The 14725-nt window shown below is 39.3% G+C and overlaps 1 protein-coding gene across 4 annotated transcripts in view; it reads left to right on the top strand.

Annotated features, from left to right (window-relative positions):
• The window catches only part of prkcaa (protein kinase C, alpha, a), a 148089-nt gene that overhangs the window by 39475 nt on the left and 93889 nt on the right, over positions 1-14725 (top strand). For all 4 annotated transcript variants that reach the window (XM_015048708.1, XM_015048707.1, XM_015048706.1 and 1 more), the window contains exon 3: positions 12764-12846. In XM_015048708.1, coding sequence (XP_014904194.1) covers positions 12764-12846 — 83 coding nt within the window. The remainder of the gene's footprint in view (positions 1-12763; positions 12847-14725) is intronic.

Raw genomic sequence — 14725 nt, 5'->3', positions numbered from 1 at the left:
ATTGTAAGTATCACATGATTAATGTAGTTGTTGTTTTAAACTGTCTTTAGGTTCAATAGCAGATATATAATGATAATAGTAATAATTTTAGTGCTAGTCCCAATGGGAGCTAGTGCGAGCTGCTTTGTCGCTGTGAAGGGATGTTTCTGTTTTTACAGATTGGCATCAACATCGGCATCGAACGATGTTTGTTGATTTTAAAAATATCAGTTTTAATCCCATAAGTAAAGCAATTCTGATATTAATAACCAATGTTTATTTCCATCTTGTTGTCACTTGTGTCTGAATTTTGGGAAAGAAATATAAAAGATGGATCAGGTGGGATTTGTTTCGGCATGTGCCAGTGATGCAGCAAAGAATTATGGGATGTTTAACTGAAGCGAAGAAACGATGGAGAAACAGAATGTAATGGTACCAGCCATGGCAGCAATGTTAATATTGGATATCGATATCGACCAAAATGTTGAGATTGATGCATTCCTTTCCCAGTGAGACAAAATATATCAAGTTCAGAAACTGATTTAATAATTTGAGGCATTGTTTAATTTCTGCTATACTGTTCTTAAAACACACACCTGTTTGTTACATTAGTCACTAAGAGTCACAAAGAAATGTGATTTCTATCACCAAACTGCACACAGTGATGACATGTAATTATATTTCTAAATTTACTGATACTTATTTATGCTCTCGTAGAAGAAACAGTGGAGAAAATAGTAAAACTTAACAATCCCAACAATACGGACAGTTTTGGACAGTTTTTAAAATATCATTCTCATCACGTTAAGAAATTTATCACGATAAATGATAAGCGATACGATAAATGCCCTCCCAACTTAGACTTCCTGGTAACACTTTATTTGAAGGGGTGAGTATAAGACTGACATGACACTGTCATAAACACGACATAACACCTGTCATGAACATAAAGAAGTCTTTATGAATGTTTATGACAGTTGTCATGAAGTGTAATTCGGTAAATAATGACACTTTTAATGCAAAGTTGCTCTAAAAGTTGCATTAAAAGTACCAACTTTGCATTAAATTGTCATTATTATGTAAATAATGATGAAATGGTTTAAATCTACGGCCATCATGATTTAATTCACCATATGAGACCGATTGCTCAGAGCGACTGGAAAGCCCTTTGTGAAACGGATACCGCTTTCATCATAAATATAATAATGTGGCGTTTTAATGTCCCCAGTGTTTACAGTCAGCTCTTGGTAATGCCTTCATGCAGCTTGCGTTGAGCTGTACTTTCCACCTTTGCTTGTGTTTACAAAGCATGAACCTACATCACTCTCATGTTTAGTGGAAGACCTTTTAAAACCAAAGACTGCAGTCGCCTCTAACTGGTCTTAAATGTGCCGCAGCTTGAGTGCTAAACCAAAATCTGTATGCCTTGGTGTCGAGTTGTCTGTGGAGAAAAAAATCCAAACTACAGCCAGCTGTGTCTGCTCTCTGGGTCTGGAACAGGAGGCCGGGCCCGGCCCTGGAAGCCTGCTGGGAAGGAAAGCTGCAGAGTTGTTTTAAGGTCCTCCTGGTGGAAAACCAGCAACACATGCTTTCATCTGCATTGGGGCAGATGAACAAAGAATCGTTTATCTAAGGTTGTTCTATGTTTTAAAAGTTTACAAGGTTTTGAAAGAGGAATTTCTTTCAAAAGGAAAAAAGTCCTGAAATTGACTTTTACCTCTCTATTTTCATACAGAGGTACCGTTAGCTGTGGGGTGATTGTTTTAATAAACTAATATTGCTTTTCTGTGCAGTTGTGTTTGGCTTACCCTATTTCTAAATGACATCTTAATGGGAGCTAATTGCAAAACGGCATCATCACTTCAAGACATGCAATGATTGTGCTTCACTCTTGAATTAGGCGAGTAAGGACACAACGAAAAGATAAGGATGCACCTTAAAGCAGTGTTAAAATTATGTTGAACATTAACTAATTTTGGTCTGAGTTTACCGCTAGCAGGAGAAATGACTTACGGTCTTTTACCAAAGACAAGAGAAATCCCACAACCACCTAAAATCTGATGCCAATCCATTTCTTTTTTACTTTGTGAAGGAAGTTGCGCTCATGTCTTCTTCTGAGGTTTTTTTTGTGGTGTTTTCGTCAGCGGTTCTTGGTGCAGCGCCTCCGACAGGCGTGTGGGGGAATGGGTTTTTCAAATGGTTTGGATTGTTTGACACAGTGCGGTGCACCAGCTGAAAATGTAACAAATGTTGAAATTTTAGCCCCCCAATCAAACCAAGTCAACCAGGTGTGAAAACAACTAAGCAACCACTGATCACTCAGGTTGACCCACCTGAGTCTCATATCTCAATAAAATCCAATGAGATTCGAGGTTGTAAAAATGATGAGAGTACGACTAAAGCTTAGAGTCTGAATACTTTTTCTTGGCGCTGTGCTGATTGGTTTGTGTAGCTATATTTGCTGAACACTTGTTGAGAATCGGGGTGAGAGAGTTCAGTCATTTCCCTCTCGGGCTCAGACGGGACCGCTTGTTAAATTCTCACTTCACCGAAAGTTCCCAGAGTTCATAGCTTGCAGCTTTTTAACTCACCCAGAGCAACGAAAGACACTAACTTTTTATGCCGGCTCAATTCTCATCAGAATGAGCTACGCGTGCACAAAATTGATTCGGCGCCTCGGCCCTGCCAGCGAGGGGAGAATGAATCTGTTCGCACTCTTTCACGTCCCTCCTGCGTGTGTATAAATGATGGCGCTATTTTGGAATCACTGGCTCATCTGTTCTCTCGAGTGCGTCCTGAACTTTGTCAAAAGTTTACTCTGAGTTGTAGCAGCGTTCAGGAGGAAATGAGAGCCACGGCCACTTCCATTAGACGTTTGTAACTAGACACTCGGTGCTGCTGTACTCATTCGCGCCGTTCAGAGTTACCCTTATTTTCCGCTGATTTCCCTCTTTCCGAAGCCATTAGCAGCAATTGAATGAACCGCTTTAAATCCCCAAAGCCCCTCGGCGCTTCAAAACAAATCGGTCATGTGTGAAAAGACTTTCTTTACCTGAAAGGACTCAGTCAAGCATTTATCAAGGGCCAGTTAGCAGAGAGCAGCAGCATCTGGAGAAGTTAAAAAAAATAAAAAAAAATCCTCAGAGTGATTTTCACAAGCACACTCCCTCTCACTCACACACACCAACACACAAACACACACTGTGAGCAGTTCAGCAGGCAAAACCAGTTTTATGAAAAGACTACAAATCCCAGGATAAGAAAGCCCATCTGTGTGCCCATCAGTAAGAGTCACTTAATTCAATAACCAGCAAAATGGGAGCTGTGTGAAGTAATCGGAGGCATAGTTACCTCCTTTCTGCGCCCAAATTAAGCAGTTCCATTTGAATTATAGCTCACGTTAGCAATCGCGAATTTCATAATATCAGTAATTGAGTAATTTCTGATCCATTATAACATTGGATATAGATATGAGGTCTCAATATGTAGAGGTTTTCCTGTAGCAAAAACATTTATTCAGTATCCGTATGTGTAATTTTTTCATATTTAGACCAAGATTTTAATCGTCTCAAAGGCTTTTTTAACAGTTGTATCTTTTTTACAGTTGGTCTTAATACTCTTCTGGTTCCACGACGCTTTCAGCAATTATAAGAGTGTGAAAACGTTTTCTTTCACACACAGAAATATGAACCAAAATAGCTTTATTATTTTTCCTTTTCCTCCAGTGTGACGGACGTTGGCTGTCATCCAGGCTGCATTCAGTCTCACTACCACTACTTCCGTTACTGAAAATCGTAACTAATATCCAGCTGCTTCTGTTTAAAAAAATAAAATAAAATAAATAAGTTTCTTAAAAAAAGCAAAGGTGCAGCAGTGTCATTCGGAGTTAAGCTGATGCTTCTGCTGCTCTTTTCTGTTTTGACAAGTAAGATGGCATTCTGAAAACTTCAGTCAAAAACCACCTCAAGCCAGCATAAAAGATAACTAGCTTGATAACTTTACCAAATTCATACACTGAATCTAAACATATGGTATTATAACTGGGATAAAATTCATATATATGCATTTGAAAATATGGAAGTTTATGTTTTGTATAGTTTTTAAAGTATTTAATGTGAATTATGGCTACATAAATGCACTACATATGCACACGTATTAACATTAGCATGTGTATATTTCCTAATTTTCTTGCTTCATTGGGATACATGTTATTGTCTGAGATTTATTTTTATACCACTTGCAATTTCAGGGAAAACCCATAACACTATAGATGGATTGTCTTGCTCTAGTATGGATTATCAAACTGATTTTTTTTTATGGTGTTATGAAAAAATACCATGGATGGTGCAAGTCTAAAATGCATGGGAACCGGGTTCTAGCTCCACCTGTAACGATGATAAACAGAGTAAAGTGCAGCGGTGGTGTTCAGCTGCTCTCCCAGGGGTCGATGCCGAGTCAAAGAGAGGCTGTGGTGAAATCCTGTCGTGAATTTAAGACGGACTGCTGAGGGACAAGCAGGACCACGCCCTCCTGCTTAAACCGCAGCCTGACTTGCCGAACTGGATCAGCTGCTTGGACGCTCAGCAACATGTTTAAAACATGCCTGCATGCTGCCAGGAAGCCAAAACTGGCAATTGGTTGTGGGATCATTTTTTTGAACCGGCATATTGTAAGAGACATGTTTTAATTGAAAACAAAAAATCCTACCAAGTATTTTTTCTCATCAGGTTTATGATGAAAATGTCTTATGTTTGTCTCATCTCAAGTGTTCTGATTTTTAAGTACATCTTCAGAAAGATATAAAAGCTTATTTTAAGTCAATAATTCCCTAATATTGATAAAAAAAACTTGTTCTATTGACAGATTTTTCCTCTTGTACCACTAGAAAAATGTCTTGTTCTAACTTAAACAATCTTCCTGTGGCATCAGCACTCTTTCATCAATATTAAGGAATCATTGACTTAAAACAAACGCCTACATCTTGCTGAAAAGTTACTTGAAAGTTAGTTTTATCTCAGTTCACGGATACTAAGATGTTTTCACTATAAACTGAAAAAAAAAAAAAATACTTGGTAAGATTTTGTGGTTTCTGCAGGGGAGATGAGCAACTTTTGAAGTATTTCGACATCTTGAATCATTCCAGCTGTGTTCGAGCTGCAAACCGTGTGTGTCAGAGCCAGTTCAACCCTGGTTTCCACCCGAGCCGTAACACCAGTGACGTAGACGACAAAGTGGAAGTGAACGGTAGCCGTGACGGTGATCAGTCTTAAGATCTGCGACTGGAACAAATCAGTCGTGTTTTAGATGTTTCCGTGGATGTTCACCGACGATAATCTGCTGGAATCACCTTCAATAGTTTTAAGCCGACTGAGTTCGTACTGGTTTAGATCGGTTTGGGTTAGAAAGGTGCAGCTGCTTTAAATCACATTTCCACATGTATAAGCATTCAGTTTAAATCATTACTTTCTTGTAATTTCCTGTCTGGAGAAAAAAAAAGGAGTTTTGAAATAAATTTTCTGAAGTGGATTGTAAAGTGAACTTCCTTTATTTTATCTTATATGAGATAAAATGATTGCAATAGATTATAAGTAATCATTTAAAGAGCTTCATTAAATTCCTACTTTCTGTGTAAATCCTGTTGATCCAGTGTGACTGATGGCACAGTTATTTCAGTGGCATGAGTCAAACATCACTAGGATGCTATTTTTGTCCTGAGGTACTTCAGCATCAAAAATTCATTTTAAGTTAAAGTTAATTTCTGACACCTGATTTCTTACAGTTACTTAAAATGTCTGAATTATGACATTTTGCATGACTCATATGCTGCAGATGTATTGCTACTACTTTTTTTGTCATAGCTTATAATATTAATATTGTTTTTAAAAATAAAAAGAAATGCCCCTGAAGAGCTCAACATGTAATTTTTTAAAGTGTCTCTCGTATTAGTTGCATTGAAGTTTCGCTATTTATCTGTATTTATTTATTTTCATTTTTCCTAATTGAGAAATTAAGTAGCAATCAATTTTCATAATGATCTCAGCATAATTCAGGTACAATTATCGACATTACTGTGTTGTTGCCTCCTGATAGAGGCATCGGTGGCGTTGAGCGGTGCGTGTGTGAAACTCGTGTCGCCCCACCGAGCGAGGCCACTGGGAAAACCAATCACAAACAGCTGGCCGCTAATGAGAACCCCAGAAGACACCGAGTTTCAACCTCATTAATCGTTTTTTTTTTTTTCTTGTTTTCCTCAGCTGACCTCCTTTTCCGTCTTTTCCCTCAAAGCAAGCAGGCCCCGACGTTTTGCAGGGGAGGCAAAGTCTCACACTCCTAAAACCAGCTGTGGAATTTGATTAGCATCAGTGTTTAACTTGAGAAGCACATTAGGAATGGCAAGAAAATCATAACCAAGATTTAAAAAAAAAAAAAGCAGCGCATCATTTAACTGGGATACCAACATAATGAGGGCTAGAATAATTAGAAGTCCTGGCCAAATGGGACCATTCACAGTTTAATGTTTTAGCTGTCGTAATAGATGTGGTTCATGAAATGAGATGCCTCACTCTATTCTAAATTCTTAGAATTCTAAGAATTCTAAATTCTTAGATTTTTTTAAATGAAATTCTAACACAAGAATTTCATCAAAAAATAAAAATTGTGAAACTTAAGAATGTCCTAATGTCAAGTTTTGTTGCTGAATAGGACCCAAGCAGAGGCAGGGCAAGTTCATATCTAGGTGAATATTTCATGATAAATCTCGGTAAACTTACAGAGATTAAAGGCAAAAATAACACAGAGACAGAAACAAATGGTTAGGGCAAGGATCTGAAAATGATCTCTGATTCGAACTTTAGCTTCATTAGCTTCTGTGGCTTTGGCTTACCAAATACAACAGGGTGTTGAGCTTGAAGCTCTAGCCTATAATAAAGTAAAGACTTACTTTACTAGATGAGGTTGCATGCTGACAGGAAGTGGGCAGGACTTTGCTTGCAACTGCTTATTTACATTTTAACCTCCTTTGGAAATAAAAGTAGCTGTTGGTATTCAAAGATTTGTGACGCCACAATTTCCCCTCAACATTTTAAAAAAAGACTTTAGTCTTTACTTTCCCATGTTGAGCCTTCATAGTTTTTAAAATTGATTCTACTATTGACTTAGCAAATGTTTTCTAGTGGATATTAATAAATATTGGTAGAACTTAAGCACTAAGAGTCATCTCTAAATTTGAATAAACAGGAGATGGGCATCACACCTTACTCATGTGTCAGACAGAGACTCTTAAATAAAAAGATTGCTCCCTGCAGCTCCGACATTAACAATCTAAGGTTTTTTTTGTCATTAAATCAGAGAAGTGGGTCAGCCGCGTCCCATCGGCTTCCAGTTCGGGATGAGTTATGGAAGTTCTCTGCTCCTGAAATGTATTGCCTGTCTCGCTTGTTGGCTGGCAGTGGTGTGAGTTACGGTTTCATGGTTTCATGCTGGCTGTGGATTGGGCTGACTGATTGCTCCTCTGAGGCAAAGCGAGTCCAGCGGGTCGGGGTTGGTGGTGATGCGAGACGTCTGTGTTGCGGGGGGGGGAGGGTGAGGTTGTATTGATTTGCCATCATTAAAGTATATGTCAATACACATAGGTTTCCAGCTCAACTCCTGGCTCTCTAAAGCAGTTCTTGAACTGATTTGGAAATTTCTCTGTGTTATTTCTACATTTTTAACTTTCATTCCAGTTTTAAAAGCACTGTTAGTTATCTTGCCAGCTACCTAAAAAGTCCAACCTGACCCAGCCCGAGCCGGTACGCATTGTGCCCGACGAATTAGCATTAACTCTAAGCCCGAACCTGATGTAAACCAGACGTATTATTTTAATTAAGCTTTCACTGATTGGACCGTAATTTGTGTTAGCTTGTGTTTAACGTGTTCCAGCTCCATCTTGCTTTAACCTCAGGGTGAGTCAAGGGCAAATCATCTGGGATGTGTGATTGATAGGAGCGGAGCAGGACATATTTATTATCCAGTGTCCTGCCATTGTTACAGTCTAAATATCGTCTGCCCCTTAGTGTCTTTCCTTCCTTCTTCCTTTCTTCCTTTCTTCCTTTTCTCAACGTAATATGTTGTCAACCCCTTAAACTATATGTAGATTAAAGCGACTAATTTCGGTTCGGGCCGTAAATCTAGACTCTGCTATAGTTACTGTGAGCAGTCAGTAATTAGTGGATTATTTCAGTAGTTATATGGTTGTATTGTTCACTGAATGGCTCATTAAAACGCGCTCAGTTAATGCTGTCACCTGTGTAAGTCTTGAGGGAGTTCCCATATTTGCTTAACGTTTAGTTTTAATGTTTTATTGTGATAATAGTGCAGTTTATTGTGGCTGACAGCTCATATGAGGCAGCAGCAACACCTCCAGATATTCTTAACCCATCGCTCTAACTACTTAAAAAAAAATCTATTTTTGCCTTATTGAAAACTATAAAACCTTAAATGATTTAAAAATGTTTGTTGGAAAAGCAGAATGTTCTGCTTTTCCCCTCATCACTCTCACACTTTTATCTTTGTGCTCCAATGTGAGAATCACACGTGAAGATACCATCTGCTCGCCGTCTCTGCCTCCAATAAAGGACTCATTAAGTCTTAATATGGGCTTCCACTGGTCTGGGTCCATTTGTGGCAGCATTCTTGTAGCTTTTCATTTCAGTTCTTCTTTGTTTTAGTCTCCCCTCCCCTTTTAACAATAATTAGACCAGAGACATTTCTTGTGAAAAGCTAGACAGACACATTGATGCCACTTACATTATGAGCCATAGTTCCATTGGAGCTGAAGTGGTTAAAGCAATGAAGTCATCCTCTGCTGCAGAAGTAACCTTTGACCTTCCGCTTTTGTGGCGTTCCTCATATGAGACAATTTATGGTGTGCTTTACGACGATACAGATAAAGAAAGGCGAAACATTTTTCCTGGAATTTTTCACATGGCAAAGGAAAATCAAAGTGGCTCATTTTAGCCTTATTTTTGCTTTAAAGTGAATAAAGTATTGTTGAAAAGGACGTTATTTTTATTTCCCATCCCTGCCTGGTCAAATCCATGAGTTCATATTTGACCAGACATGCCTGTTAGTGTGAAGTGTGGAGTGTAAAGCTTCTTTCCAAGGGAATTAGTGGCTACTGAATTTCAAAGAACACGGTAAATATTGACAGGATCTTTGCCGCCCACATTTCAAACATCTAAAATAACAGCGCACTGTGAGATAAGGCGTGACGATGTAAAACGTTTGGAATGCGTTTCGTTTGGTTTTTTAACCATCCAGCAGATAACATATATTAAAAAAAATATATAGATCAGAGCCGCTATGTGATATGGGGATGTTGCTGTTAAGTGCCAAACAAAGCATGTTATTGTGAATTATTTATGAGAAAAATGCAATATGTGGTCCGAACGCAGCGGAGATTATCACACTGAAGAGGAATGGTAATTTCATGAGTTATGATTAATAATCTACCAGCGACATCAGATTTATCTGGCATATTTTTAATAATAGTGGATGCAGATTTATTGCAGGACCGACAGCAGACAGATTTAACTCAGTTGACTTTGACACCAAATTACAGCATGCTTTCTCTTTCTTTTTCTACAATATTTATTTATGTAGCACCCTGTGATGGACTGGTGACTGTGACACCAGCACCACAGCAGGGATGAAACAGTTCGTCTCATTTGAGCGTAAACGTTTCGGCCATTTTGCTTGCCCATTTGGGGAGCAGCAGCAAAATTCATTTGAGTTTGAAGTTGTTTTGATTGCAGGTCTTTCTATGCAGCTTGCTCCTTACTCAGTGCATGATGATGTATATAACTGTCTCTAATGAAACCAGTGACGGTTGTGTTTCAGTGTTTTTTTTCTTTTAAAGTTGTTGCCTGTATGAGACTTTCTGGGTGAAGAAACGTATATCAATTTTCATTTTGTCTGAAGACACAAACCTTGGCGAAGAAGTGACATTTCTGAATAATTAGAGATTAAATTTAGATCTTAGACATTAGAGTTGTTTAGAAGTTGCCTCTAGAAAGCAACCTTATTTGTTGTTTTTGTTATTTTGTTTATTTATTTTGGATATTTAAAACGTCTTCCAGTTCCAGTGTTTAAATGTTCATTAGAATTTAAAGTTTATTCACCTTTGTTAATGTGTTCTTGTGTTATTATGCCATTACAATTATATTACTTGAAGAAGGTCTCAATACAACAACGTTGTCATTTATCGCAACGACTTCTGGGACAATTTATCGTCACAGGCCTGTTTCTGACTACTGATAGTCTTGTCAATTTAAACAATATTGTGGAGTCTTTAGCATCAGTGTTTGTGTATATTTGAGCTTATTTGCAATTTATTGACCCTTGTGTGCAGAAGAAAACATCAACAATGTTTTTTTATGTAATTTATAGACCCATCTCTTCCTTTTATAAATCTTGCAAGTTGCATTACCTCTCCATCTTGGAGAGAGAACAGTTCAGATAAATCAGTAAAAGCCCAGAGGTGTTCGATGTTGAAGACGAGCGGATTTAAATTTCTGAACTTATCTCTGAACCAATCTTGGTATTTTTAGAGGGAATGAAATGAAGCGATCAACCAAGGCCGGTGCATCACGTCGCTGACGTAAACGAAATCACTAAAAGCCGTTTGTAGAGACTAGAAACGAAGACCATTGAAAACAGCAGATGTCGACGCTCAGGAGGTGAGCTCTGGCCTTGAACGTTAGCTTGTCAAAGATAAAAAACAAAACAAAACAGGGTTTTCTTTCAACAAGGTCCTTAAGTAGAACTAACAGTTATTAGACACATTTGCTCTGAGATGGGAAAAATAAATAGTTTTTATTATTCTCTCTCTCTCTCTCTCTCTCTCTCTCTCTCTCTCTCTCTCTCTCTCTTTTTATGATGCCCAGTCAGGCCTCCTCTTCCTGTCTTGTCTTGGTGTGAGGCAGTTCGGTGACAGGCGCCTTCCTCCACATTGACTCAGCTGCTTCCATTGGCTGTGAGCTTTGGTGTACTCGGCGACCTAGCACTTAGACATACAGAACCGTTCTGTGCGCTCTGACAGCGTGTAGGCACAAGGATTCAAAGTATGAGGCCCCGGATGTGCATTCAGTAGATGCATGACAGCCAACTGTGTCTGTGTGTATTTAGAAATGCTGGGCGGTGGAGAAGGGCGACAATATCAAAGGCTGATTCCGATCGGCCTTCGACTGCGTTGCAGTAAATGTGGCGCATTGGTTTCGTTACGTCGCCTGCTGGATGTTGTTGGGATTTAGGGCTCACTTCACATTTATTTAATTGATCCTTCTCTGTTAAGTAGGAAAACTCTCTTTCCCAAGAACCGCCGGTTGCCATTGGAGTCCCACAAGGTTTTGTCTTTGGGTCAGTTTTATTGACATTGTGCATGATTCTCGTGGTCCTGCTTCTATAAATACATCAGTTCATTTCACTGCTATGCAGACGACACACAAATCCATCATGTGTTGAGTCAATCATGACGGGTTTTGGTGGCAAAAACTGGGCCCCACAACCGTCAAATTACTCACCACCCCAAACATAAAGGGGTTTGGCAGCAGACATGACTTTGAGTTTAAGCCGCTCCGGTAAAGTATAAAATATTTGGTGCGCCACAGGCACAGAGAGGACAATATTCAGCTTCAGTCTGTCCCTCAGGCAGCCACTGCATTACTTTGATATAAAGAAACTGTATTCCTGCAGTCATCTGAGGACTACTTGTTGAAAATCAGACACTTGATGCGCCGTAAGATGCAGGTACACCCCAGCCTCTCTCATTGTGTCCTTGGCTCTAATGGCGCCAACACACACAGCAGTTCCTGTCAGACATATGTTGTGCGTCTTTGCCGGTGGAACAGGGCTAACAGGTGACTTTGGGAAGCTTGTAAACTTTAATTGTTCTCTGCTGTTTTCCGAGTTAGCATTCCTACCAGACGTCTTCTCACTGCTCCACACGGGATTTGTGGGTGGAGGTGAAGGAAATTAAGGGACCGCTGTTGAACCTGAACTGCTAACAGAATGACACGGAGCTCAAATTTAAACATCACACAAGCAGAAGACTAAAATTTCAACAATTTGGACCTCAGCATGTACAGAAAGCCAGAAGTGTCACAATTTAATCATTTTAAAAATCCCCAGATTTATGTTTATACCTGTGAACGTTTCAGTCAAGATGGAGACACATGTCAAATAACTTAGCTTTACCTCAAATAAATCAAATACATATCTATGTTATTTTTTAAAAATCTTTTTTTTTTTTACCTCACGGTCTTGTCCTGAATATCCATTATGAATGCATTTTGTTTTCTCCACAATCAGCTGAATTTCTACGCAGGTTATGCAAGGGTTTTCTTTAGTGAGACAGCAGTTCCTACTTCTAGATTGGTCAGTAAGGGAGATCGTACCTTCGCTGTAGTGACCTTAAACCATGAAAAAACATTCAACGTTCAACACTTTTTTTCTGTAGTGTTCATACCTGTTTCTTAAGTGGGTCTGGGACTTTAATATTTGAGTTTGTGTGTAAAGTTTGCACAAGATGAGCAAACGTGGAGGGATGACTGGCCATTTCAAAAATATGTAAGGTGACCCTTTTTTAGGTCTCCTACTTTGTTTTGCACAATCTTTTGGTGTATCTCAATGTATCATTTATAAACACTAGACCTTAGGGCTTTTTACATCTTTTCGTCGTGTCTTTCTCCAATGTTTGCTGCTCTGAATCTCTTTCCTGACTATGTCCTGTTTTCTTGCCCTGCAGTTTGCTGTTTTGTGGTCCACAAGAGGTGCCATGAATTGGTCACGTTCTCCTGCCCGGGGGCAGATAAGGGGCCCGACACAGACGTAAGTACCAGAGTACCAGCTGTTCCCTCCTATTTGTTTGCTGCCATTTATGTCATTAGACCTCAGCACATATGAAATGGCGCCAGAATGGATTTCTAACATTCAGCCCTCTGTTGCTGTTTACCAGCCTTTCTCGTTCGTCCTCGTATAAAAAAATGTCGCAGTCTATTGAGGGATGAAGGAAAGCTGAATCTTACTTAACTAATTGGCATTGTTTCCCTCGCAATTAGAGCTGAAAAGTGTTGGCGCGGCGTCTAGATGGTTTGAGGATAATTTAATCCCAAACAAATTTGTGGAAAAGGAAATTGGGGTTGTGTGTCATTTTGGGCTCTCTCAGGAGAGAAACCTTTTTCGGTGTTCGCGCCTTTCCGAAGAAAGAGTTCTAGGGTAAGACTAGCAAAAGTCCCGGTGCGATCAGAAGAGCTGCAGGTGGTTAATAAGGTTAATTCGGCGTCAGTGTTCCTGTCCCGTCATGTAAGGCACCACCTGAGACAAGCGGTACTGAAATATCTCAAGGAGACACTTTACAAACCCAGAAAAGCCAAACTTAAACCCTATTCTGTTGATGCTTTTTGTGGTCAGTGCCACTGAAGACATTCTTAATCTGAACCTTTTGTGCCTTCTTTCCACTTCTTTGGCATCCTGTATAAAAGTGTAGACGCTTTGCCACTCATATAAAAGCGCTTTTACACTTCCAGTCACTCATGCGCTCCCTTCCTGGTGAGCAGATTGGAGGCATTGTCAAATGCCCTCTGGACATTTTGACATTTAGTGAGGGAAGCTGAATTCAGACCTTTACTTCTCTTCATCCTGAACTGCAGTCCATCTTACAACTTCATGACTCCCAGACGTTAATAGATTAGAAAAAAGCTCCTCAGGGAACATGGGAGTTATAACCCCAGTGGTTCTGTTGTGCATAAATGTGCATCTTGCAAACTAGTTCTCCTTATTTCTTAATAGACGCAATTGCGCTGGAATTCCTAACTAACAAAATGTACACATTTACTGATGTGAAAACCATTTTTTCTCCATAATTATATCAGTTTCACCAAAAGAGATGCTGCCATCTTTAAGTTTTAATGATACTTGTCATAAATTGTGAAAAGTTTCAATGGGTAAGCCACTGTATGAATAGTACAAAGGACATTTTTTACAGCCACGACAATAAGTAAGATGCCCCGTAAGCTCTTAAACTCATCTAGGACACTCACAGTGAAGCTTCCCACCATTTCTTCTTGGTTCCCTGTAGGAGCAGTTATTTGCCATCTGTCGTTTGCTTGTCAGCTCTTTAAGTGTGAAACTCCATTTACATACCTGGCCTCTTGCTGGGCACTCAGAGCCTGGCCTCTGTAACTGGATATATGTCAGTGTGTCAGTCGGGATCGTCAACCCAGACTCTCTAAATAGAGCGCCCCACAGATTGCACAGAGTCTCCAGAAGCATAAGGTAGCTTGAGCGAGGTGCTCCATGATCCACTGAGAAATCAGGTTTATTGTTTTCGGGGGACAGTAACTTGTCTGATATGTGTGTGTGAAAGATCCTTGCTACCCTCGTGTGTTAGACCACAATTATGGCCACATCCTGCTGTACGTCTTTTCACAGGTCAGGAAGTTCCTCACATAATTTCCCTTGTCAAGTCAAATTAGTGTCTTAGGACACATGTAGTCATGAATTACAAATTGCAAGATTTGACACTTTCTGATTAAAAAAAAGAGGAAAGACTTTTTACTTTATAATATATAAAACATATTTAGCTTAAAAGTTGGATTTCTTTTGAGTGTGACAAGAAGCTGCTGTGAAGAAAAGCTTTTTATTGATTTTTTTCATTGCGTTTAATTTGAGAAAGAAACAGAAGACGCCTCATAAAAAGCAGCAGCTT

The sequence above is a fragment of the Poecilia latipinna genome, unplaced genomic scaffold (assembly GCF_001443285.1).
Source record: "Poecilia latipinna isolate Pla-1442-1.1 unplaced genomic scaffold, P_latipinna-1.0 Scaffold900, whole genome shotgun sequence".
Taxonomy (NCBI): Eukaryota; Metazoa; Chordata; class Actinopteri; order Cyprinodontiformes; family Poeciliidae; genus Poecilia; species Poecilia latipinna.
Note: the sequence above shows the minus strand (reverse complement) of the source record. Positions and strands in the feature narration are given on the sequence as shown.